This window comes from Microtus oregoni, unplaced genomic scaffold, assembly GCF_018167655.1.
Source record: "Microtus oregoni isolate MIOR12 unplaced genomic scaffold, Mior012 000036F_ref0000092, whole genome shotgun sequence".
Taxonomy (NCBI): domain Eukaryota; kingdom Metazoa; phylum Chordata; class Mammalia; order Rodentia; family Cricetidae; genus Microtus; species Microtus oregoni.
The window spans coordinates 1,170,926-1,196,927 of NW_024543095.1; the positions used below are offsets into that span (position 1 = coordinate 1,170,926).

A 26,002-nucleotide genomic window follows, 5' to 3' on the forward strand; every position below is an offset into this window, starting at 1 on the left:
CAAGCCTCTTCTGCAGGGGTTCCCCACCCTAGATGCCTAAGAAGCAGACGAGAGCCGCCTGCCTCGCCCTAGACTACTCACCACTTGTACTCCGTAGTGGATGTGAGCCAGAGTGAAGGCTGCCGTGAGCGCGTAGAGGAGAAGACTCTCGAGGTGGGAGGCCACTGTGCCTATGTTCACTGCTGCCACAACCAAGAAGAGAGGAAGCAGCAACCAGTTCAAAGTCGGGCACCGTGTGCTGCTCATTTGGCAAACAATTAGCTGACACTTGGGAGGGAAAAGAGGTTATTAATTAGCAAAGCATTTTCAAAACCAGTCACATTCAAAATGCTTTCAAGAGTGTATCTATTGTCAATAGTTCTCAATTGCTCAGGGCCCCAAGTGGCCGACCCCACCCTTGAAGCACTGATCATGGGACGGTATCTGAAGAGACTAAGACAATGTAGTGGGGATGTGGTACTGGTTAATCTCCACTATCAGCTTGACTAGATTTAGAGTCATCTCGGAAACACACATCTGGGCGTGTCTGTGGAGGCGTTTCCAGAGAGGTTTAAATGAGGAAGGTACGTGGGCGGCACTATCAGTGCGCTGGAGTCCTGGACTAAATAAAAAGAAAGTGAGCCGAGAAGTCCCCTGGATGCTCCCTCACTATAACTGCATGTGACTAACACCACCTGACACCCCGCCAAGATGAACTGTTTCCCCTCTTAGAGCACAAGCCAAGGGCTGCAGAGATGCTGGCTCAGCGGTAAGAGCACTGGCTACTCTTCCAGAGGTCCTGAGTTCAATTCCCAGCAACCACATAGTGGACCACAACCATCTGTAATGAAATCTGGCGCCCTCTTCTGGCCTGCAGGCATACATGTGGCCGGAACACAGTATACATAATAAATAAATCTTAAAAAAAAATAATAAAGCACCAGCCCAAACAAATCCTCTGTAAGCTGCCTGTCAGGTACTCTGCTACAGGATGAGAAGGCATTTTCTCACAGTGCAGTAAAACAGCCTCCTAAACCTGGACACAACTAAACTTCTTCATGATAATAAAGAGGAAACATGACCTCCAACCTCCAATCAGCAATGAATACCTTTCAAAGGCTGTTCCTGATTCTTCGTTTTGTTATTTTAGTTTTGTGAGATGTGGTCTCATGTAGCCCAGGCTGACCTTGAATTATAGGCATAAGCTACTACATCAGGCTTATATAATTTTGAAAAAAAAAACAAGAAGTCTTACTGTGATATTGGCAAAAGCTGTTCCAACCATGAAGTAAAATATTCTAGGGTGAATTTCTAAAATATCTGAAGGAGACCGGAGGACCCACACTGTGGACAAAGTGAAGAGCAGACATGGCGAGAAGAAGGGAACCATGACTTCATAAACGGAGTTGTGTTTCAGAGTGTTGCTTTTATAACTTCTGAAAAATCAATACAGAACATCATTACGTAAGACACACGCCTAACCCTTACCGTCTCCAAACTCCTCTCACATGTATTCTTACTGTGTGTTTACAACTATGGCACAGAGAACCACCATCACTAGCCCTACTTTAAGGACAGGCTAAGTTAGGAGGAAATGCTCTCTATTTGTAACTGCTACCAAGGCCAGGATTACAACTGAGGCTCTGACACCGGATCAATCCTCCCACTTCCTTCATTCCTCTATTTTTAGACAGAGCCTCACTATGCAGCCATGGCTGGCCTGGAACTCACTATGTAGATCCACCTGCCTCTGCTTCCAGAGTGCTGGATGTAATATACTGGCCCCTTTCTTACTTTTTGAAACAAATGATCAACAGCTGTGTTAGGAATGGAGCCATGGGGCCAGAGAGATGGCTTAGAACAGTGGTTCTCAACCTGTGGATCACGATCCCTTTGGAGGTTGTTAAGCAACCCTCTCACAGAGGTCACATATCAGATATTACATTATGATTAATAACAGTAGCAAAATTACAATTATGAAGTAGCAACAAAAAATTCTATGATTGGGGTCACCACATGAGGAACTGTATTAAAGTGTTGCAGCATTAAGAAGGTTGAGAACCACTGGCTTACAAGTTAAAAGTCCTGACTGTTTTTTCCAGGGAACCCAGGTTTAATTCCCAGCACCTACATAGAGGCTCACAAACTAACTACAGTTACAGGGGATCCAACACCCTCTTCTGGTCTCCCTGGGCAACAGGAATGCATGTGATACAAACACATACATGCAAGCAAAATACCCATACATCTATTAAAAAAAAAATCAAAGTGATACAGATTTAGAGCAGATATATTTCACATAAAAGGTTCTGAAGAGAAGACATTCTGTGTCTCTAAGTTCACTAGGAGTAATCCAGCGTGTCTGCTCATCTGAATAGGGCTCCAAATTCTAATCTTGGTTTGGTTATTGATCACATTACCTTGGACAGTGTGTGGCCCAATCAAAGCCTCATCTATAAGAGGAAATGACTCAAATGATGGGCATGGTTTGCAAACTTTAAATGCAATTACCTTTCTAAAGACAGGGTCTTACTGTGTACTGTTGGTAGACCTGGTACCCATTACATAGCCCAGGCCGGCTGGCCTTAGTCTCCAAAGCGCTGAGATTATGAGTGTGTCCCACATTTGACTTAAAATTTATCACTTCTATAAATGACCATCACCACAGCAGAAGCTATATAGAGCTTGTCTAGACATGGGCAGGAGTCTGTAAGACAGATCCGGGTGTGGAAGGACTAAGTAGGAAGGACAAGATAAAAAAAAAAAAAATGTAGCAGAGGAAACAGCCAGGCCAAAATTACTGAGACGTGAAAGAACAAAACATTTTTGGCCAAAACAAGGCAAGTCAGGGCAGCAAGCAAAGATGGGGTGTGCACAAATCGGAACTGAAAGGCCACCTCTACCCTACCTAAGGAACTAGTCCCCAAAGGCAGGAAAGTCCACACAACCTCTCATGTGAGAACGAACAGCAGCATAAAGTCCTGTCCTAACACACACACATTCAGCTTGTATGATCTCATTAACTACACTATAACTGTTCATACAAAGAATGTGAACAAATCAATATTCAACAAGAAAATACTCCCTGTAGGTAGATTCACTCACAAAAAAGTGACAAACTTCAAGACTGCTGGATCCAAAACCTTAACAAAAGAACTGACTGGTTTTTATAGTTGACTACATAAGCCAACAGAGACAACCTCAATTATCAAGTTCTCACTCTAGACCTGAAGTAGAGGTTTTAAACTTTTTCAAAATGTCTAGATTACAAAAATAAGCAGTTAGCTGGGCCTGGTGGCGCACACCTTGAATCCCAGCACTCAGGAAGCAGAGGCAGGCAGATCTCTGAGGTCGGGGCCAGCCTGGTTTGCAGAGCGAGTTCAGGAGAGCCAGAGCTGCACAGAGAAACTCTTGAAAACAGAAAGCAAACAGCCCTTCCATTCTAACAACACAACTGTTAAAGATGCCTTTTCTTTTTTTTTCTTTCCACAACTTAAAAAAAAACACTTACCTAAAAAAGTTCAATAAACTCATCGGAAGAGTCACACATAATGCACAGCCTAAAAAGAAGAATATTTAAATTATTATGAATTTCAAGAGTGATTATTTTACAGTAATTGCACCCATAAAAACCATCCAAAACTTTAGGGCCAGTGGTCTTCAGGTTCAAGTTTATTGCTACAGCGAAAGTACTTTTCTAAAGAGCAGCTGTGGTTGGAGAGCGCAGCCCGGCAGTTCAGTCTGTGAAGAGCACAGGCTGGAGCAGCCAGCCTCGACTTCAGTCACAGAACCACGGCACTCTGGGAAACCCAACCTTTCAGTCAGTGCCTCATTCTCTTCATTTTTGAAACAAAAAATAGTACCAACTGCATAGAGCTTGAAAACTGCATGGATTATTACATGCAAAGACACCAGAGCAGCACCCACACACAGCAAACTAGAAAATCGATAGGAGCTACTACAAAGGGGGTAGAGGGAGCAGACAATACTTGGGAACTGTTGCTTCCTGCTTTATTTTATTTTATTTTTTTTTAATGATTTATTTTTACTTCATGTCCATTTGTTTTTCCTGTATGAAGGTGTTGGAGTCCTTGGAACTGGAGTTAACAGACAGTTGGGAACTGCCATATGGGTGCTGGGAATTGAACTCAGGACCTCTGGAAGAGTAGTGAGTAGTGAGTGCTCTTAACCACTGAGCCAGCTCCTATTTCATTTTAATCTTCCTAGAATCTTCAGTTTCTCTCCTCCCCACCCTATCCACACAATGTTTATTCTTCTGAGAAAGCCCCCTGCGGCACAGCTCACCCTGTCACACCCTACCGTCTGCTACGTTCTAGAGCTTTCTTTCAGTCCTTAACATTCAACTGCTCATCTTGTCCCCCAGGAAATACACTCCTGAAATCCAACAGTAAGCATGTAGACAGCCTGTGTTCTAAGTTAGCAAAAGAAAAAAACTACCTTTATTTCTTCTCCAAGTGCAATTGAGTTTATGTTCTGTTAAAGACTTACTATTGAATTCTAAATTTCAAGTATACATAGAGATGAACCCATATGTGCGCACCTGCTTTTCATAGTGCCGTAACTTACGGCCAGACTTCCTATTCCTCACATTTCTAACTTAGCACATGGAACTTTAAGAAAACAAAACACTAAGATGGGACTGGAGAGAGATGGCTCAGTTCCCAGCGCCCACATGGTGGCTAATAACCACCTATAACTCCAGGTCCATGGGATCTGATACCATCTTCTGGTCTCTGTGATATATAGACATATGTGCAAGCAAAACACTCACATATATATAGAATTAAGAAATACATAAATAAGCTATCAACAAGGAGCTGAAAGATGCCTCAACAGTTAAGAGAACTGTTCCTTACTGTTGCAGGGAATCCAGGTTTAAGTCCCAGCACCCACATGATAGCTCACAACCATCTGTAACCCCAGATTCAGAGGAGCCAGTGCCCTCCTCTGGTCTCCATAGGCACGAGGCATGCATACAGTACACAGACATATATGTAAACAAAATACCCATACATATAAAACTAAAAGAAAAAACCCAAAAAATTCCACCAAATATAAAAAACATCTTAAAGAGAAGTTTAAAAAGACACGTGAGAACTGTAATTAATCAACCCAAAGGATTAATGCACACAAAACACAGAAGCATACAGGAAGTGTTCAACAATTCTATCGGGAAAAATGGGCTAGAGTTTAAAAACACACAGAAAAACAAACAAATGGTTATTAAACCTAGGTAAGTTCATTCAGGAGAAATGCAAATTGAAACTACCCCAGTGTACCACTTCTTACCCACAGATTAACAAACACGGCAATATACTATGATGGAGAAACTATGAATTAACAGCATTTCCACAATAGCTCGTAGGCATGTAAAATCAACACCAGCGTGGAGCGAAATACGGAAGTGCTCAATACAAGTGCAAGCACCCGTCCTCCATTACAATTCTATTCTAGGGCTCTCTTTCACGCTAGCTAGCCCGGCAGAAAATGTAAGACACGTGCACAGACTATTTACTCCAACAACGTGTGCAACAGCAAAGGCTGCAGACAACCCAAGGGCTGGCTGCAACAAGAGATGAGGCAAACCCTTACACACGATCACGGGTATACAGCAGTGGGGACGGGGGCACCTACAAACAAGGCAGTAAAATGATGCATGCTTTTCCAAACCATAAATTAAAAGCTAACAATAAGGTTGGAGAGAGAGCTTAGCAGGTAGGGACACTTATTGCCAAGTCTGACAACCAGAGTTCTATCATGGAGAAGGAGAGTTGCCTCCTGTGGCACACACAGAGAACAGGTAATAAATAGATACAAACAGAAACTAAGGATGGCTGAGAGAAAAGGAGAATAAGTAGAATAAAAGCTATACTTCTTTGAGTATATTGTTTTATAGATTTCACTTTGTAATCATAAATATTTTCTACAACTATAAAGAATAAAATTCAAAAGAAAACCCAATGTTTATAAGTTGAAGCAAAATTTACATGTACATACCCAGAAATAGTGTCACATATCAAAGTGGCACCTTTCCTATCAGATTCCACTTGGAATCATCATTTTGAATTATGTGGCATTTCTACCATAAAACTAACTTGAGCCCCCTACGTATCTGCTGAAGGAATGGCTAAACAAAGAGCATCAGTGTCTGTGAGTGCTCCTGGATGAAGAGCACACACCAAGTTGGCGCTGGCTACAACACCTGAACCCTTTATCGCTATTTATAACAGAGACAACTAGACGTGGTGTTCTTCCTAATATGTGCTCATGTTAACTTTTGATTTAGCTGAAGGAGCTATCTGTGGGCAGCTGACTGTGAGCAACAGAGCATTGGTGGTTTGGAAAGCAGTAAAAGGCAGGATTCTAGGCAATTACTTTAGAAGTCAGATATATGAGAATAAAATGCATACATGCAGGCTATTGATCTGCTGCTTTATCTAAGCACAACCCAACCTATTACTGCTGGTGAACCTTGGTAAAGTCTAGAAACTAGGTAAAGCTCAGAACTACTGACTACAGTATAGACAGACACTGACCTTCCAGTGGTTTTGGGCCACATTTAGGAACCATTTTGTTTTACCTACCAAACGTTTATCTGTAGAAAGTGGTTTTATTTACTTATTTGTTTGTTCATTTTTAAGCCTAGGAAAAGTAGCTTTTTCCTCTCCTCTCCTACCACTAGTGAATCTCTAAATCAAGCAGCTTGTCTCATGGAAGCTTGTACATTTTATATTTAAATTTGATATGCTGAATTTAAAGAATATAGAAACATCCACTGTATTAGGTACTTTAAAACATTAACCATGTGCTTTCACGGACACTTAAGCCAGACGTGGGGACACACACCTCTCATCACTTGGGAGGTGGAGGCAAGAGGATCAGGAGTTTAAGGGCAGCCTTGGTTATATAAAATCCTGCCTCAGAAAAACAAAGGAAAAAGAATGGGGCTCAAGTGATGGGGTGGACACGAGCCCCTGAGAAGGGTGGGGGTGGTACAGGTTAGAGTAGGTGTGACGGCTTCGGTCTGCCATGAAGGTTACCTTCTTAGGGAGCAACAGACAGGGTACAAAGATGGTAACCATAACCAAACCCTCCAGTATTTAGTAGCATGAGAAGGAAGGTATCCAAGAGGTATAAAAAAAAAATGAGCAAACATATTAAATTTCCGTATTTCATCTACTCTTTCAGATTAACAATTTTCAACTTGAAACAGGTATGAATTTTGTTCACTAAATGTGGGTCCTCCAATACAGTCTAGACTAAACAGGTAACAACTTTACAAAGTTTGTGTGGTGATCTACTTTGGCATTTCTGTTCGATTAGAAAAACTTGGTGCTCAACAACAAAACCCATTGTTTTCTTTAACATTCTGGTAGGAACCCTATAGGGCCGTAGGGTTAGTCTGCTTGCTGGAGAACAAGGACAGAGTGTTATCACTTGCTATGTTCAACACTGGTTTTGCATAACAAAGTGATGTTAAGACAGGCTTCGACATGGAGCTCCTTACCAATAATCATTGCAGTGAATAGGTCTCTATATAAGAAATTAAACAGGAAAGGTTCATACCAGGCCTCAACTCCCACCACTGCAGTCACTATGTAGACAAAAGAAATAGTCTGGAAGAAAAACACAGACAGAACAAAGAGGCATCAGCAGCTGAACAATCAAGGAAGCCAACAGGGCTTTATGCCTCATTAAGTCTAATCAAAGTGACTACTGAAAAACGTGCTTAAATTTGCTATATGGCACATCTTCTTGCCTATAAGAGACTTCTTCCCCCTCCAATATTGCCATCAAATAGTGACATTGCAGGCAATGCAGGCAAGTGATCACCATCTGCAGCCCTTTAAAGGCAGTTTACAAACTGGTTACGTTATAGGACGGCTCGATTGCCCACCTGACCAACCTCCAACAGCAAACACAACCTAATTTCCCATTTCTTTATTGGCTTCTTACGGCAAATAGAGAAAAGGCAACACAAAAAGATTCAAAGGCAGAGAATTAACACAGATCTAGCTGATGAGACAAAGCTCTCAACTCACTGAAGTTGGCAAGGAAGACAAACGGCCAACAGTTCAGTCATTTGAACATCTTTCTCTAAAAATAAAATAAAATAAAAAAATCAACTTGTCAAACTAAATCATATTTAATAACATTAAGAAGCCACCACTCCAGCCCCACACATCAGTTCTAACTTGCTAATGCCTAACAGCAGTGAAGAAGTGTAGCAAAAACTTTAAAACATGCAAACCATTTAGGGCAGAATACATACTTACCACTTGGCTAATGTCATATCCCCAGGGCAGGAAAAGAACGCCTGTGTTATACTTTTCCCAGTGAGACAGGATGAAAGAAAACAAAACTACCCAGAGCAGGAGATAAAGAACAAAAACACTGACACCAGTGGGTCCTCGTCCAAAGATGGAGTACACAGTCACAACAAAGTAAACACATGACCAACTATCCAGGCCATGGTCAAAAAGTTCCCCTAAAGGGGTGCTGGAATTGGTTCTGCGTGCTTGTTTCCCATCTACTCCATCTGCAACAAAAGACATCACAGAAAAAGGTCAACATCTGGCCAACAAGCATGGATAAAGTCAACTTCAGGAAACTGGTAGAAAGATGCGACCAAGTCATACGGATGTTAAGTGCAACTCCAGCCAGTGCTCCAGAGTCTGGTCTTTAAATTATACAACTCAGACATTCCAGGAAAAAGAAAAAACAGGAAAAAAAAACCATGCAATTTCTCTTTCTGAAGATTATTTATCTATTTATTTATTTGACGTGCATGTATATATGCAAAAGGCAATGAAGGCCAGGAGAGGGCACTGAATCCCTAGGAGCTGGGATTACTGACAACTGTGAGCCACCTGCTACAGGTGATGGGAACAGGACTCCTGTTCTCTGGAAGATCAATAGCACTCTTAACCACTGAGCCATCTCTCCTCCAGCCCTGCAATTTCTTAAGATGGAATCTAAAAACTCTTATCATACTACACTGAATGCTGTCATTTTAGATCTAAGAGGGAAGCATTCTAGCTGGACTCCAAACTCTCCAAACCGGGCACAGACTCTCTGATTCTCACAGCTGCTCATCACAGTTATCTAGCTGACCACTTCCTGCTCCAGTCATCAATCTCGCTTCATCCTGTGACGTAAGGGCCTCTCCTCACAGCTCTGCTCTGCCCTCATTGGAAGCGCTTTCAGAACATGCATACAGTAAGGCAGTGAGCACACACTACGACTGAATCTGTTGAACCTGTACAACGCACTCCCTGTTTTTGGTACTACGGAAATGACAAGAAGGGGCAGGAGAGACAGCTTAGCAGTTAGGAACACTGCTTGCTCTTCCAGAGGACTTAGGTTTGATTCCCAAAACCCATGTGGTGACTCACAACTACCTGTAATTCTGGTTCCAGGGGATCTGACAGCCTCTTCTGGCCTCTGCAGGCACCAGGCGCACACATGGTATACAGACATATACACAGGCAAAACACCCAAATATGTAAGTTAAAATAAATGAATAAAAATTATAAGAACCTTATATTTGAGCTTGCCCTTGGAGTGTTTACAACCGAGAAAGGGACAGAAGACAATCACTAAAGGCATGGTGTGTCACAAACCAGGAAAAGAGGACGAAAGAGACAAGGGTTTCCTTCAGAAAAGATCTAGACTGGCCTTTAGGGCGAGATGAAATGTGAGTGGGGACGTAAAACTGAATTGGATCTCAGCAGGTAAGAGATATAGGAGGATGCCATTTCAGGAGAGGAGTGCTATCAGCGACTGTGCTGAGATGGAAACCACAGTGCACAGCAGAAGCCCTGTGCCAAAGAGCACAAGTCACACTCAGAAAAAACAAGTAGTATACAGTCTGATGGGAAGCCAGTATGTGAGGGCAGTATCAGAGGGCTAGAATAGGGGCTGGAGAGATGACGACTTAGCATTTGCTGTTCTTGCAGAGGACCCAGGTTCGGTTTCTAGCATCCACATGGTGGCTCACGACCATCCTTAACTCCAGTTCTAGATCTGACGCCTTCATCTGGCCTCCTGGGACACTTGATATGCACACGGCGCACATATATACATGCAGGTAAAACATTCATACATTATAAAAGAAAAAAGTAAGCCACACACTTGGTTCTCTATTAAAAACAAACAAAACAAAAGCCTCTAACGAGAGATTTGAGCCACTTCAAAAATTTTAGGGACTAGAGGGAGCAACTAAAAGATGTATGAATAGAAAAGGACAAGAGAAAAAGTTATACTTTAGGAAGGTTCACTGAAACGGTGTGATTGACAGGCTGGAGACGGGGACCCTAGTCCCTAGTTAGCTAGATAGAGATGGAGCACATGGGAATGAGAAGAGGTGGAACAATACCAAAGAGACAGAAACTGGGTGTGCAAGTGCTAACTTCCACTCAGGGGACAGAGGAAGGAGGATATCAAGCTGGAGGTCGCTGAGCCACAAGGGAAACTCAAAGAAAACCAAACAAGTAAAAATGAGAGAATACATAAAGATGAAGACCCAAGAAGCAAGACCCAAGAAGACAACTGCCCAGGTTCCCAGCCTGGGTATCAGGAGAGCAGCAGGGCAGGAGTGTGGGGTTCATGGGGATGGGATTCTTTTCTGCTTCCATATGGCTGAAATATCTAGAAACAAACAAAAAACCCTTTCTCTCATTCACTGGCTTAACAATTTTTTAAATTTCTGTTTAACTCATACGGCTAAACCATCAAATACACAAACACATATCAATCAGTTTTTGTGTACTTTTTCAGTGACTTCATTCCAGCTCGCTACACTGGGTCTGAGGATGTTTCAGAATATAATCTTTTCCTCAGAATGGTGATTTATAGGATAGTCCATTATTATAAAAGACATGTTCAAAACTACCAAAACTACTACAGTACCAAATAATTTTTGCAATACTTGCACAGTCACACTTACTAAAGATTATAAGCTCCTCATGTTAGTTCATGACCAGTTCTGCAACAAATGGCTGTGTCAGTATCTGCAGAAACCGTGGACCTGAGATAACTGGAACACGGGGCCCGACAAGGCTCATGAGAAATGCTGCGGGCGGAAAGAGCTCACAGGTCTCCTCATCTTTCCCTGGTCCTCAAGGCAGCCCTCGGCAATGAACTCCCTCAGCAGCATTTTAAAACCCGCTCACCTTTTCTCACAAATCTGTACAGCCTCTATCCAAATGCATAGCCTTTACCTAAGGTTTCCTGGCTCTCAGAGACCTCACTGATCTCCTCACTCCTACAGTTCTCCCACCCACCACATCAGCACTAATGTACCACGTCACACTGGTTCCGTGAGAACAAACTCTTTTTATTTGAAAAGACTTAAAAACAATTTGAAGTTCAGGTCTGCTACTTCACATGTGCTTGAAAACCAAACACTGAACTGCTACTGTGTGCCAGGCAATGTTCTAGAAACTTAGGTTGCAACAGTAAACAAGAATACTCACTCTTAATTTCTATATCCAGATTTCTTGCCAAACTTAAGGCAACAATGTCTTACTCCAAGAGTTGGTAAATCTTGTGGTAAAAGCCAAATAATGGATACTTTGGCCTTTGTGGGCCATACCCTTTGTGAGACTGTTGTAACTTCTCAATGGATCTTTATTGCAGGAAGGCAGCCATGGACAGCACACAAGGAAATGCACACTGCTGTACTCCAGGAAAGCTGTGCTAAGGGAGAGTGCATTTTCTTCAGAGGCGTGGTCCTTGGCAGGCTGCCCATGCCAAGAGGTGGCTCTAACCACGGCCGTGCCCATACGGCAGCACTAACTGGACTCAGTGGGTTAAAAAAGAAAAGAGGTCATCAAGTTTGGGAGAGGATGTGCAAGGGGCTCCAAGAAAGGTTGAGGAGGGAGGAGTTGATACGATTTAAACATACAACACATATATAGGAGATTACTAAAGAACTCCTAAAAATTTCTCGAACAACAAAAATAAAACACACAACAAAAAACATTAACAAAAACCTTACTTCCAAAAATAGAAAGTTATCCAGATTTGGCCTGCAAGCAGTCACCTGGCAATGCCTATTTTATTCTGAATCCCTGACAGTAAGTGACACTGCTTTACACAGACTCAAAAATATAAATGATCAATTTGAGATATTAATAGACCCTAGTTAAAATGAGTAAAGCGTATTTATGAGAAAATGCATATTTAATGAGTGCTTAGTCTTGCTGATATGGCAGCCATGGACTAAATAAGCATTTGCCAGTTTCTTACCTAGAGTGTAGGCTACGAAGTTGAGGATGCCCACAACAATCCAAACCCAGTCAGGCACATGCTTGTGACCTGGTGCTGTGAAGGAAAGCAACCAAGATTTTATTTACTACGGTCAACTGCAACTGCTCTCACCACCCCACCTGCTGCCACTGAGAAATGCTGCTACTTGTTAATGAGGAGTTGTTATGTCACCATGTACTCTGAATGTAGAGCTAAAATATTAAAAGCTAGCAGGTCCCAACTCAGTTTTAATAAGCTATGCTCCAGACCAATGTCAAAAACATTTTAGAAGCCAGATGGTAATGGCGCATGCCCTTTATCCTAGCACTTAGGAGGCAGAGGCAGGTCTCCGTGAGTCCGAAGCCAGCATGGTATATAAAATAAGTTCCAGGACAGCCAAGGCTACACAGAGAAACTCTGTCTTGAAAAATAAAAAACAAAAAGGAAAAGAAAGAAAAAAAAGGAAGGAAGGAAGGAAGGAAGGAAAGAAAGAAAGAAAGAAAGAAAGAAAGAAAGAAAGAAAAGGCCAGCTGTAGGACTCAGGCCTGTAGTTACAGCTACTCAAGAGGCTAAGGTAGGAGGATTGAAAGTTGGAAGCCTGCCAGGGCAACTCAGTAAGACCCTGCCTCAAAATAAAATTTGAAAAACTTGGCTGGGCTTATAGTTAGTGACATAGCACAAGCCTAGCATGTGTAAGGTCCTGAGTCTATCCCTACCTGCCCGCCTCCCCACCCCCCACAAAAACAACAAAAAGCTGCTAAGGCCCGGCTAAGGACCATTTCCAGAGGAAATCATGAGTCACGTAAGGAAAGAAATGAACAGGCGGCTGACGGAAGGTGACACTGTATTCCCTTAGGAAAAGAGGCAGTTTTTCCTCTATGACTGGAGATGGGAAAGGGTCATTCCTGGCTTTGTAGGCATGGTGGGCCCTACTTGGTACTGATTCTTAGATAGTTTCACAACTCTAAATTTCTGCCTACATGCAAATCCTTTTTTAAAATGTTTGTGAACTTAAGATATATGCTAAAGCTAGTCCTGAAGTCCTGACTCTCTTGCCCCTATATGCAAATTGCTGGGATTACAAGCATGCATCATAACACCCATCTTTTAATTATTCATTATTTGCCAAAACCTCGCTGCTTTTTAGACAGCATATCTAAATTTAATAGATAAGTTGTTACTGTTTTTCTTTTCTTTTCTTTCTTATTTTTGGTTTTTTGAGAGAGGATTTCTCTGTGTGTATCCTTGGCTGTCCTGGAACTCACTCTGTAGACCAGGCTGGCCTCAAGCTCAGAGAGATCCGCCTGCCTCTGCCTCTCCAGTGCTGGGATTAAAGGCGTGCACATCTCTGCTGCCCAGCACTTCTGCATTTCTAAAACTTAATTGAACTAATATACAACATCATAAAAACACAACTTAGTTTTACACACAATCCCAACGTCTTATATAACATTCTAACATCCAAAACTTTCAGAAACATAAGCATCTTAGATATAGAAACTAACCACACCCGTTTGCTACTCAAGACATTTAAAATTATGCATTAAGATAACAAAGTTCTCACCTGAAGCATAAAAGTCAGGATCGAAGTATGTCAAAAGTAGGAAATTGAACACAACCAGCAGAAATCCAGAAAAGGTTATAAGATTGGGAGCCAACCAAGCAGGAAATACCTGTTGTTTTTTTTTTTCAAAATAGTTGTAAATAAGTAAATAAAGCTCTGTTCAATAAACATCACAACATACAAAACTAGGTCATAAAAGCTATCAATTTGAAAGAGCATATGCAGGTGTTATGTATATTAAAACAAAAACAGTAACTCCAACTGGTAGACGAACATTTCTTTCTCCTCCCTGTTCCCTATCTTTAGAAGATTCTTTTATATGCAAACTTTTATAAGGATATTCAGCTTATTTTAGAATGTTTCAAAGGCCTTTTATAGAAATGATCAATTACAGTGTAAATATCTAGGGGTGAAGGCAGCACCTCTATTACAGCTTACTAAAGACACTGTTGGCTGGCTCTGCAAGCACAGGCTGTAATCTCAGCTACTCAGGTCAGTGAGGCAGGGGCATCCCAAGTCCAAAGCAACTCAGCAAGTCTTTGTTTTAAAGGTAAAAGGTGGGGGGGGGGGGGGGGGAGGCTGGAGAGAGGGCTCAGCAGTTAAGAGCACTGACTACTTTTCCAGAGGACCCGGGTTCAACTCTCAGCACCCACATGGAAGCTTACAACTGTCTGTAACTCCAGTTCCAGGACATCTGGCACCCTCACAGATATGTAGGCAAAAGACCAATGCACATAAAACTTTAAAAGGTTAAAAAAATAAAAAAGGCAAAAGGGGCTGGAAAGTGGCTTAGTGGTTACAAGCATTTGTCCTTTCAAAGGACCCAAGTTCAATTCCCAGCACCCCCATGGTGGTTCACAACTCCAGTTCCAGGGCACTAGCCATGCACATGGTACAGACATGCATGTAGGCAAAACACTCATACACATAAAGTAATAAATATAAATAAATCTAAAACAATTTTTTCAAAAAGTAAAAAGAAGGCTGAGGACACAGTTCTGTGTGGACCACTGGGGCAGCAGGTACGAGGCCTTAGGGTCAATAACAAGACCTGTAAAGAGTAAACTGAGAGTGGCAACAATAATCTCTGTGCGATGGGTTAAAGTCCTAAAAACTCGTTTCAACAAAAATGCACACCATTAATAATAATCTTACCTTCACTATAGTGTTCCAAAACGGATGCATGACATACAGAGAGAGCGGGTTGGTATCCAAAGCACTGTACTGTTGAGAAACGAAACATTCAGAGTTAACCCTTACTCAATAAAAACTGACAGCATTTCTTAAATAAAAACAACAGTGCAAAGAGAGCACATCTACTTATATGCTATCCCCTCTAGACAACAAACTAGAGTAAATGGGGCAAAACTGTTAAGCAGTCAGGTATTACTTTATGGCAGGAGGCAAAGGCCACAGAGGAAGTAAACAGGCCAGCCCAAAGCACGGAGTTTACCCTAATGTGGTTGTTTCGTTCACAAACACCAAGTCCAAACTGCCAGGATCGTCACTCGCTCATCCTTTCCCCTCTCAATCAACTGTATAATGCTGTGGTCTTTCCGTAAAGACATTCACAACATGGACCAGGGACAGAGCTGAGTGGTAGAGCACTGAGGCGACACTTTTAAGAGAAATGAAAAGGATATGCGCACACATTTTCATTCTTATAGTTACTATACAGAATAGGCAACATGCATACTGTCTCCATTAAATACAGACCAGGCACGTTCTCAATCTCCTATGTCCCTGTTAACCTCACATACTCTTACTGGACAATTCTGAGTGACCTTTCTCTCTTATTTACCTGTGAGCTGAAAGTGATAGCCCTTAACTCAGAGGACTATCATAAAGATTTGGCAAGTTAAGAACACACACAGCCGGGCAGTGGTGGCGCATGCCTTTAATCCCAGCAGTCAGGAAGCAGAGGTGGGCAGATCTCTGTGAGTGTGAGGCCAAACTGGTCAAGAGCTAGTTACAAGACAGGCTACAGAGAAACCCTGTCTCGAAAAACCAAAATAATAATAATAATAAAATAAAAATCACCTAGCCAACGTTTGGGAATCCCTGGCTATAAGTTCAGCATATACATGAAATGGGTTTGGGGGTCTGAAACCTGGACAATGAAATGCTCCTCAGAACAGCGGTCAAATGTGTTTGAGATGGCGTGTCTCAGGAGGATTCTAGGCGTCACATGAAGATATAGGCTGTGCAACAATGACATTAAGAAACACCTCCATCTACAGAAGGAAGCAAACTACAGGATACAGGAACGGCGCTTGAGATACTTCGACCATGTTATGAGAATGAATGATAGCACTGCTTGGAGGAGTGCACAGGATAAGACAAAGAGGAACACCCAAAAAACGCATAAAGGAACAGACAGCAGAAAGGAAGACTGGAACCTTGGGTATGACAATAACAAAGCATCTGCCCAGGATAGGAACAACTGGAGAACCGCCATAAAAGGGCTGCCCGTGCATGCTCAACATTGCTGGGCATAGATGATGAAGATGATGACATATAAATAAGCAGTAAACAGTCACAGCTAATATTTTAATATAGTTAATACAACCAACACCTTATTAATTAACATAATTAATACCTTAATATAGTTAAGATCAAGTTGTAGCTAAGATTTTTTTAAACACATTTAAAGTCAATAATGTTTAACTACTCCAGGCAATGGTGGCACATGCCTTTAATCCCAGCACCCGGGAGGTAGAGGCAGGCAGATCTCTGTAAGTTAGAAGCTAGCAAGTTGCAGAACAGCCAAGGCTACATGGAGAAACTCTGTCCTGAAAAACCAAAAAAAAAAAAAAAAAAAGACTGTTTAACTACAACTATACAGCCAATATTTTCTTTTTTTTTTTCTTCTTGAAACAGGTTTTCTTTGCAACCACCATGGTTGTCCTGGAACTTGTTCTATAGACCAGGCTGGCCTTGAATTCATAGAGATCCGCCTGCCTCTGCCTCCAAAGGGCTAGGATTAAGGTGTGCGCCACCAATACCTGGTCAGCTAATATTTTCAATGCCTCCAGTACTAAAATATGAACAAAACAGAAACTGGAAATGATTAAATATGGTTAGCACAGGCTTAATCAGTAACCCAAATATCTACTCAACAAATTCTTTGTGTGACATTCCCCCACTTCTCTAGCCCATTTTGAACAAAATGGAATAAAAGACTTGATGCAGGGAATAAGAAGACGATGGAGACATGGCTTGCTTGTACTGGCCAGAGTCACACTCTGGGGCTATCTCCAGACTCTCGCAGACCCTTTCAGCAAACTGCGCTGTGATGAGGCTTTCACCTACATGGTGCATAACAGACATCACACAAGAGAAGCTCCACAGAAAGATGGCACCTGCACTGACAGCTCACCTGAAGCCTCCAGGCCTAGGCATCTGCAACTCCACGCACAGATAACTCAGTGGGAGTGTCCTGGCCTCCACTTCACAAAGTGTACCCAGACCATGTGACAGAGCCAGGAGGCCAGAAAAACTGGAAAAGCACCCATTTCAGGCCCATCTGCTGGAAAGGACGAAGGCTGGAAGAAGTTCAAGTGAGAAGGAAATAATTTGAGGCACAACACGAGTATCTAATGGGCACGGTGTCCAAACCTCCATCCAGTCAAAGAGCCTTGTTCATGAACAGAGAGTAATTTTCAATTAGATTCAAGAAAAAGGGGTTTTGTTTTGTTTTGTTTTTTGAGACAGGGTTTCTCTATGTAGCTAGCCCTGGCTGTCCTGGAACTCTCTAGACCAGGTTGGACGCAAACTCACAGATCCACCTGCTTCTGCTAGGGTTAAGGCGTGTGCCACCACTACCAGCTCAAAGAAAGTCTTTAATGGATAACATTTCAGTGTGAGAAACCTCTTTTTATAGTCTGACATTTTAAACCTCTACTCCAGAAGCCCAGAATAAGTTAAGAATAATATAAAATAAAGACAAAAGGGCCATTTTACGTTCTACAATTCTAATTTGATATTCAATAGTAGTCAGTGAGCTCAAGTATCCTATAGTCAGATCAGTGTACAAGTCCAGGGCAGCAAACAACAGCCCTACACAACACTCAGTGCTTTCCAACTACACCCATGCTTCTTACAGCCACACATCATTTCAACAAATCTTAGCAGTCCTATGAGTCAAGAGGAGTAAGAATGACAAGGAAAAAACCAGCACACACTATTAAAGGTGTTAACTGAGCTGGACATAGGTGTTGACTCATGTTTGTTAAATACACTTTGACTTTGCACTGGGATGTTTTGGTACACCCCAGCGAATGTGAATTTAGCCAACTCATCAAGATAACACCTGGCTCACTCTGGCTCCACAGTCTGCAGGCCTGGAAAAGCATTAGAGACCAGACTCAGATTGAGATTATTTCCAAGGGAACTACCTAAAGGTGACCTAACCTAGAACATGTCGGATCCACAGCTGAGCAGTCTGAATTACCTGGCTTTTTAAGTGTTTTCTGTTACCAAGAACCAAACAAAACTTACCCCTTCCCGAAAGAGGGCAGTCTGATGCTAGTCAGCTTTTCTATACACTAATAAATCCTCAACCCCATATCTGAATCCTCTACGAAGTTAAGCAGAGGAGAGCCTAAACAACAGGCCTTTAACTAACTGGCAATAGCCTGCCCTGTCATGGCAACCTGTCCTTCATATGTTCCTTCCCTGTCATGGCAACCTGTCCTTCATCTGTTCCTTCCCTGTCATGGCAACCTGTCCTTCATCTGTTCCCATACATGCACCTCTTATGGCTCCTCTTCCAACGTCTTCAGTCTTGTTTGCCTCCTAAGTGCAGTTCACTAGACCAAGGGTTGGAAGGCTTTTAGTTAAAAGTCACATAAGAAACACTGTAGGCCTTGGAGGATTAATGGTCTCTGCAACAAATATGCCGTACTACCGTTGAGAGAAAAGCAGTCACTCAAAATACATAAGCAAATAGTCATGGCCTTGTTCTGCTACAGCTCCACTCACCAAGGCAGCTGTCAATCCAACACAGCGGCTGGCCGAGGGCAAAGGAAACTCTGGTCCTCCGCAAGGCAGGCTCCTAAGACACTTCATGTCCTCTGGCAACAGTCTCACACCACAGGCTTCAGACACCTTAAGTCACCTGGCTCCTCAGCCTGTCACATACGGGCCACTGGTCACCCTGCTCTACAAAGCATAAGACTGCACTGGCCATCTTAACACTTCATCTTGCTAGAGTCAACTCATTTTCTACACTTCCCCAGATAGTTTTTTTAAAATACAGATTAAATTGCCCTAGAAAGTTGTGTGCCTCCAAAACACTCAGCATGTAAATCTAAGTCATACTAATAACACCATTCCTTAGGTCTCATAAAAATGCCAATTGAGCCAAGTGGTGGTGACGCACGCTTTAATTCCAGCACTTGGGAGGCAGAGGCAGGCGGATCTCTGTGAGTTCGAGGCCAGCCTGGTCTATAAGAGCTAGTTCCTGTGCAGGCTCCAAAGCTACAGAGAAACCCTTTCTTGAAAAACCAAAAATAAATAAATAAATAAATATGCCAGTTGAAGTCGAGCTTCTAGGCCACTCCCTCAGGATGGCTATTACATTACATCTCATCATTCTTATTTGCATACAGAATTCTACAATGTCATCTAAAACAATTATGCCTATCTTACAATAGGAGACTTTCACAGTCTGAGTGAAATCCACAATATTCTAAGCAATGTTTTGCCTAAATCAAAAGCTTTTCTTATATTTCAATTTGAGTTGGGAAACAAAGCAGATTCACCCTTCCCTCCTCTGAAGACTACAATATTCATAACTACCTGTGCTCCCTGACAGAGGCCGTGCTGCACCACTGACAGGGGAATAATAACCCAGCGTTTGGAGAGCTCACCGAGTCCATGTCTAGGAAGAGATAGGGTGCAGGGGAGAACAAGTACACATCAGTAGGCAAACCAGCGTTTGGAGAGCTCACGGAGTCCATGTCTAGTAAGAGATAGGGTGCAGGGGAGAACAAGTACACATCAGTAGGCAAGATAAGATAAACGATGAGTCGTAAACTGTGCCATGGGAGAGGGCAGCAGAGCAGACAGGAAGGAGGCCCTATGGGAAAAGAGCCAAGCCTGGAAATGTTGCCACACACCAAGAAATATCCAGAGCGATCAAAGGCTGAGAAAGAGGGATTCTCCCCTAGCATTTTAGAGACGGTGTGACCTTCCAGGACCTTGGTTTTCTAGCCCCTAGAACTGTGAGAAAATAATTTATGTTGTCTAAGGCCACCCTACTGCATAACAATTCCCATGGCATCACTAGAAAACCAATGAAGATGTGACCTACCCCCCATTACTTAGTCGAAGTCAGATCAACTGTACCCTAGAAGGTGAGAGGGTAGTCAATGTACACACACAGCATCAAGTTACCAGACCTGAAGATAATGTTTCTACAGAGTTCACAAATTATCTGAAGCTAAAAAAGGAATCCATGGACTATGGGCTAGAGAGATGACTCAGTGGTTAAAAGCATGTACTACTCTAGCAGAGGACAAGAGTTTGGGTCCCAACACCCTCATCGGGTACAGGTGCTCTGGTGTGTGTATGAGCACCACGTGGTGCGGGTGCTCCAGTGTATGTGCACCACGTGGTTCAGGTGTTCAGGTGTGTGTGTGTGTGTGTGTGTGTGTGTGCGCGCGCGCGCCACGTGGTGCGGGTGCTCCGGTGTGTGTGTGTGTGTGTGTGCAGCACATGGTGCAGGTGCTCCGGTGTGTGTGTGCGCGCCACGTGGTGCGGGTGCTCCGGTGTGTGTGCAGCACATGGTGTAGGTTCTCCGGTGTGTGTGTGTGTGTGTGTGTGTGTGTGTGCAGCACATGGTGCGGGTGCTCCGGTGTGTGTATGAGGACCACGGGGTGCGGGTGCTCCGGTGTGTGTGTGTGTGTGTGTGTGTATGAGCACCACGTGGTGCGGGTGCTCCGGTGTGTGTATGTGCACCACGTGGTGTGGGTGCTCCAGTGTGTGTGCAGCACATGGTGCGGGTGCTCTGGTATATGTGTACCACATGGTACGGGTGCTCTGGTGTGTGTATGAGGACCACGTGGTGTGGGTGCTCCAGTGTGTGTGTGTGTGTGTGTGTGTGTGTGTGTGTGTGTATGTATGAGCACCATGTGGTGCGGGTGCTCCGGTGTGTGTGTGCACCACGTGGTACAGGTGCCAGTAGACGCAGAAGAGGGCACTGGATCCCCTGGAATTGGAGTTACATGTGGTTATGAGCCAACCAAGTGGATGCTGGGAACTGTATCTGAATCCTCTGCCCTTAACCACTGAGCCATCTTTCCAGTCCCCTCGCTAGCAATGTTTTAACTTTATTATGGGAAGCTCCCTTTACTGGTGCCCTATTAACAGTACCATATTGTATTTGTATTGTTTTGTGTCCAAAGGACAATTTTATTGGTTCCCTCACTTAATATTATAAAGTATACACGACAATGTTAATTGCCACTTGACAGACTCTAGAACCGCCTGGAAGATGGGCCTCTGAGCATGTGGGGAGCATGTTAACTAAGGTGGGAAAATGTCGTCTCAATCATTGGCCATTCCCTGGGCAGGGAACCCTGGACTGTAGACTGGAGAGCACCAGCTGAGCAGCAACAGCATCCAACCCACGTCTCCCAGTCCTGGATCTGATGTATGCAGCTACTTCCTACCCCTGCTGCCTTGGCTTCCCAGCCATCACTGTGAGGCAGAGTAAAGTCCTTTGTCCTTCAAGTTGTGTTTGTAAGGAGTATTTTATCCTAGCAACAGGAAAGGAAACTAACATGAGGACTATCAGTCTCCCATCTTACAGATAAAGAGGCTATAAAACCAGATCAGCACAGCTGATAAATGGGAAGGTCTAATTCATACATCCTGCGTTCAATAAGATTAGTCATCTGAGAACACTCCAGTGAAAATGACCGCCTTGCTGTGTGAGCCGGACTATGCTGTCTTGACAGAGTCATAAACTCCTACATCAGTGGTTCTCAACCTTGGAGTCACCATCCCTTTCACAGGGGTCACATATCAGATATCTTGTATATCAGATACTTATATTACAATTCATAACATTAGCAAAATTCAGTTATGAAGAGGCAATGAAATAATTTTATGGTTGGGGTCACCACATGAGGAACTATATTAAAAGGTCACAGCCTTAGGGAGGTTGAAAATCACTGTCCTAAATTCAATGCACTCAAATTAGAAGCTCTCCAAATATAGATTTTTCTCTCTCAATGTATGGTACACACATCTCAAGGTGATTCCCAATGACTCACACCCTTGTATCTCCCTGATGGGTCATTCTGCTTCCCTAAGGGTAGAACCTGTGGCTTGCTTCTAATCAAGAGAACACAGCAAGGATGATGGATGTCACTGTCTTTTCTAAAATGTATTACAAGCAGAAGTGTGAAGGCCAGAGGTCACCCTCTGGTGCTATGCCTCAGAAGCCATTCACCTTTCTGTTTTGAGACAGAGTCTCATAAAGGAACCTGGCTCACTGCCTAGGCTAAGATGGTTAGCTAGTGAGCCCCAGGACCCATCTATCTCTGTCTCAATACTGGGTTTAAAGCATGGCCCACCAAGCCTAGCTTTCTTGTATGAGAGCTAGGAATCTTAACTCAGGCCTTCATGTACTTTATCAGCTATCTTTCCCAGCCAGAGAGGAGACAAGCTGAAGCCTGCTAACACATTCTCAGTACTTGGGAAGAAGAGGCAGAAATCTATCTAGTAAGAGGCCCACCTGGGCTACACAGCAGATGCTACCTCCAACAAAAAAGACCTCAGCAGCAGAGCCCTTGCTAGTATAGACAAATCTCTGGATATGACCTTCAATACCACAAAGGAAAAGAGGAAGAAAAGAAAAAGAAAAATCACAGTTACCTGATGTTTGAGAGCTAATGTACACATACTAGAGTAAGATGATGTCTCCTTCACATCCATTTCTTGTGATATAATTGAATATTTCTTTGATGCAGGTAGTTCTCAACGTGTGGGTCTCAAACTGGACACAAAGCCAGATCCATAGCATCAAGGCCCCAAGAGTGGGCCCAGGCAACCTGCCCTTTTTATTTATTTACTTGTTTGGGTTTTTTTTTTTTTTTGGTTTTTTGTTTGTTTTTTTGGAGAAAGGATTCCTCTGTGTATCTGTGGCTGTCCTGGAACTTTGTAGACCAGGCTGGCTTTGAACTCAGAGCTCCACCTGTCTCTACCTCCAAAGTGTAGAGATTAAAGGCGTGTGCCACCAGCTAGGCTCAGGACCTGCCTTTTAACAAATCCTTCTGAAGGGAAACTCAGTGCAAATTTGATTCATAACTGAAAGAAAAGCCGCTAACAAGAGCTTAGTGGCCTACAACGACACCTCGTGGAGGTAACTCCAAACGTGACATTGTAAGCAAAAAGCAAATACAGTTTTAATAAACACCAAGTACCCATTAAAAGCCTACTAAATGCAAGAAAGCACTGTGCCACAATCAAGAAACAAAAATACTAACTGTAAACTTAAGATGCGTTTGGTGGGGGATATGAACCCTAAACAAAGTTCCTCCAGTGTCTTTGTGGCTATGAGGCTCTAAGAACTACACCCACAGACAACGTGGCTCAAACAGTAATGAGCTCTCATTCCAGTGAGCACTGCCATTTATATCTGCTAACAAGTCAGAGCAGACTGGAGAATTACAGCCAGGGAGAGATGCACAAGCCATGATGACGAGCAGGTCCATCTCAGGGAGGGAACGGAAATACTTATTGAGGAATGGCATATCAAGCATATGATAAATACATAGGCCCCTGTAGATTCTTGCATAAGAGAGTTGTATTTGAGGAAAAATACTTATTCTGCCTGATGTGTTACGTATATAAAAACAGGAAGAAATCTGAAAAGACCACAGAACCATAGGATGATCTGACACATGCCTACAATCCCAGCCCTTGGGAGACGGGCTGGGCCTGTCCACGTCCGTCATTCATCAAGATGCCCCAGAAACTTTTACCTACACGCCAATCAGAAGAAGCCATTTTCCCATCTGAGCTTCCCTCTTCCTGGATGACTCTAGTTTTGTGTCAAGTTGACAAAAAACACCAAGGTTTCTGTTTCTGTGTAGATTGGGACCTTGGATCCTGGGTGTTTGAGAAAAAGCATCATGTACTTCAAGCTGGGCTCTTACTGAGACCCTCTGAGAGTAAAGAAATGTGGCACATGCCTCAATTTATTATCTGCCCTAGAGAAGATACTTCATCGTATAAAGCACACAAGGACCTGAGTTCAATTCCTAGCACCCACAGAAGAAAGCTACACCTGGTAGTACATAAATGTTACTTGGTATAACCTCAGAGTGAGATGAGTAGGATGATTTTGTATGTTACAAGCTCCTTAATGTTACATGCAGGGAAATGTGAATGGCAGGTTTGTTTTCATATGCTTAACACTAAACACTATATACCAGGCACTTGGCAAATATTAACTCATTCAACTTTGAAAATGATCCTGTGACGTAAGAACTATCAAATTTCACAGATGAGAAAAGCTAGGGCGATTGGATTGTCTGTTAAGGACCACACAATAGAATGTGCATACTTGTACTTAAATATTAGTCCCAAACTATTTAATAAAAGTATCTTCATTCTCAGACCTGTGAGCAAAACATCGTCCCTTTTTATCCAGCTTCACTTTCTGTGTCTTCAGTTCCTGCCCAGTGAGGTAGGGATGTGGGCTCTCCCTTTAGTCTGCACATCCACACCACACACTACCACCCACTAGTCATTGGGTAGGGGCCAAGGTTTAGGGGTCGGGTACTGTGGGATCACATTGCTTATACTCAAAGATGATACTCCCCAACTCCTATGTCCCTCAGCTCACCACTAGGCACTGTGTGTTATGTGATCACAAGAAGGCTAGAGTGAGTATTTTGACAGAGATCAAGAGAAGCCATGTTACCGGAACTTTTATTAACGTATATTGCTGTTATCAACCCCTTGCTGTACCTAAATTACAAATGAAACTTTGCCATAGGTTTGCTTGTCTCTGCAGCAAAATTACATGACAAAGTTGTGTTACCTCAGGGTTGAGGTATTCACTGAATGTCCTGGAATATATCCCAAGCAGACAAGGGGACTACAAGACTCAACTATGCACAACCAGCAACACACCCACCTGTGCCGCTTTGGTTTCCACTATACATTTTCTCATCTGCAAACCACTAGACACAAATCCAACTAAGCATTTACTAAAGGCTATTATTCCAATCTTACATCCTGCGTACAAAACACAGCCAGTACCAACAAGGAATAGCTTACACTTCATTCCTAGGTTTAAGAGGCAGCATATTGTGAAGAACACAAACTCTAGATCCAACCCCTGGTGTCAAATCTCAGTCCACTGCATTACAAGTGGAAGGAAGGCTTGGGTGTTCCCTCCACACAGCACCTGAACATGAGAACTTTCTCCCACTCCTGCTGAATCTCTCCCCTGACCGACAGAACCTCCCCACCCACCCTCCTTCTGAAAGATGCCTTTCTCTTCTACTTGCAGAATAGAGTTCTTCAAGAGACATTTGAAAGGGGAGGGAGGGAGGGAGGGAGGGAGGGAGGGAGGGAGGAAGGGAGGGAGAAAGAGAAGAAGGGAAAAGGAATGAGTGAATTTGGAGACATGGTCTTGCTATGCTGCCTGGGTGGTTTTGAATTCCAGCCTCAGCCTTCTGAGTGCTGGAATTACACGGATGCATCAGCACACCTGGCAACTGTTTATCTTTACCTAAAACCCCTAGAGTATTTCCAAGGCTTATTAATGCACATACTAGAAATAATCTCATCAAGGCAACTAAGGTCCCACTGATGATGAGTTATTCTTGAGTAACAGTTGACATCTAGGTATTGCCATATTTACATCTAAGATGATACTGCAGACAGTCTGCAGTCACAGTAATCAAAAATCAAAAGATCAATAATTTCTCATACTATTTCTACTGAGATTCAGGAAGCATCCTAGTCTCTGAAATTACAGAAACTGTCTCTAACAGAGGACCACTCGTTTACAAACGATGGTGTTTTGTTTCTTTTTGTTCTTTTGAGACAAGGTCTTGCTATGTAGCCTAGGCTGGCCTCAAATTCTTGCTAATCCGCCAGTTTCAGCCTCAAAGTGCTGAGATGATAGGCATGTGCCCAGATTATAGGCTTGAGCGTTCT

General features: G+C 43.0%; 1 protein-coding gene across 1 annotated transcript in view; it reads right to left on the reverse strand.

The window, feature by feature from the left end:
- LOC121432863 (ethanolaminephosphotransferase 1-like) overlaps positions 1–26,002 on the reverse strand; it is a 40,623-nt gene that overhangs the window by 9,372 nt on the left and 5,249 nt on the right. The window contains exons 2-9 of the mRNA XM_041631025.1: positions 14,972–15,040; positions 13,817–13,925; positions 12,253–12,327; positions 8,277–8,539; positions 7,508–7,616; positions 3,491–3,539; positions 1,235–1,415; positions 82–267 (exon numbers count right to left, since the gene is read on the reverse strand). Of these exons, the coding sequence (XP_041486959.1) occupies positions 82–267; positions 1,235–1,415; positions 3,491–3,539; positions 7,508–7,616; positions 8,277–8,539; positions 12,253–12,327; positions 13,817–13,925; positions 14,972–15,040 (1,041 nt within the window). The remainder of the gene's footprint in view (positions 1–81; positions 268–1,234; positions 1,416–3,490; positions 3,540–7,507; positions 7,617–8,276; positions 8,540–12,252; positions 12,328–13,816; positions 13,926–14,971; positions 15,041–26,002) is intronic.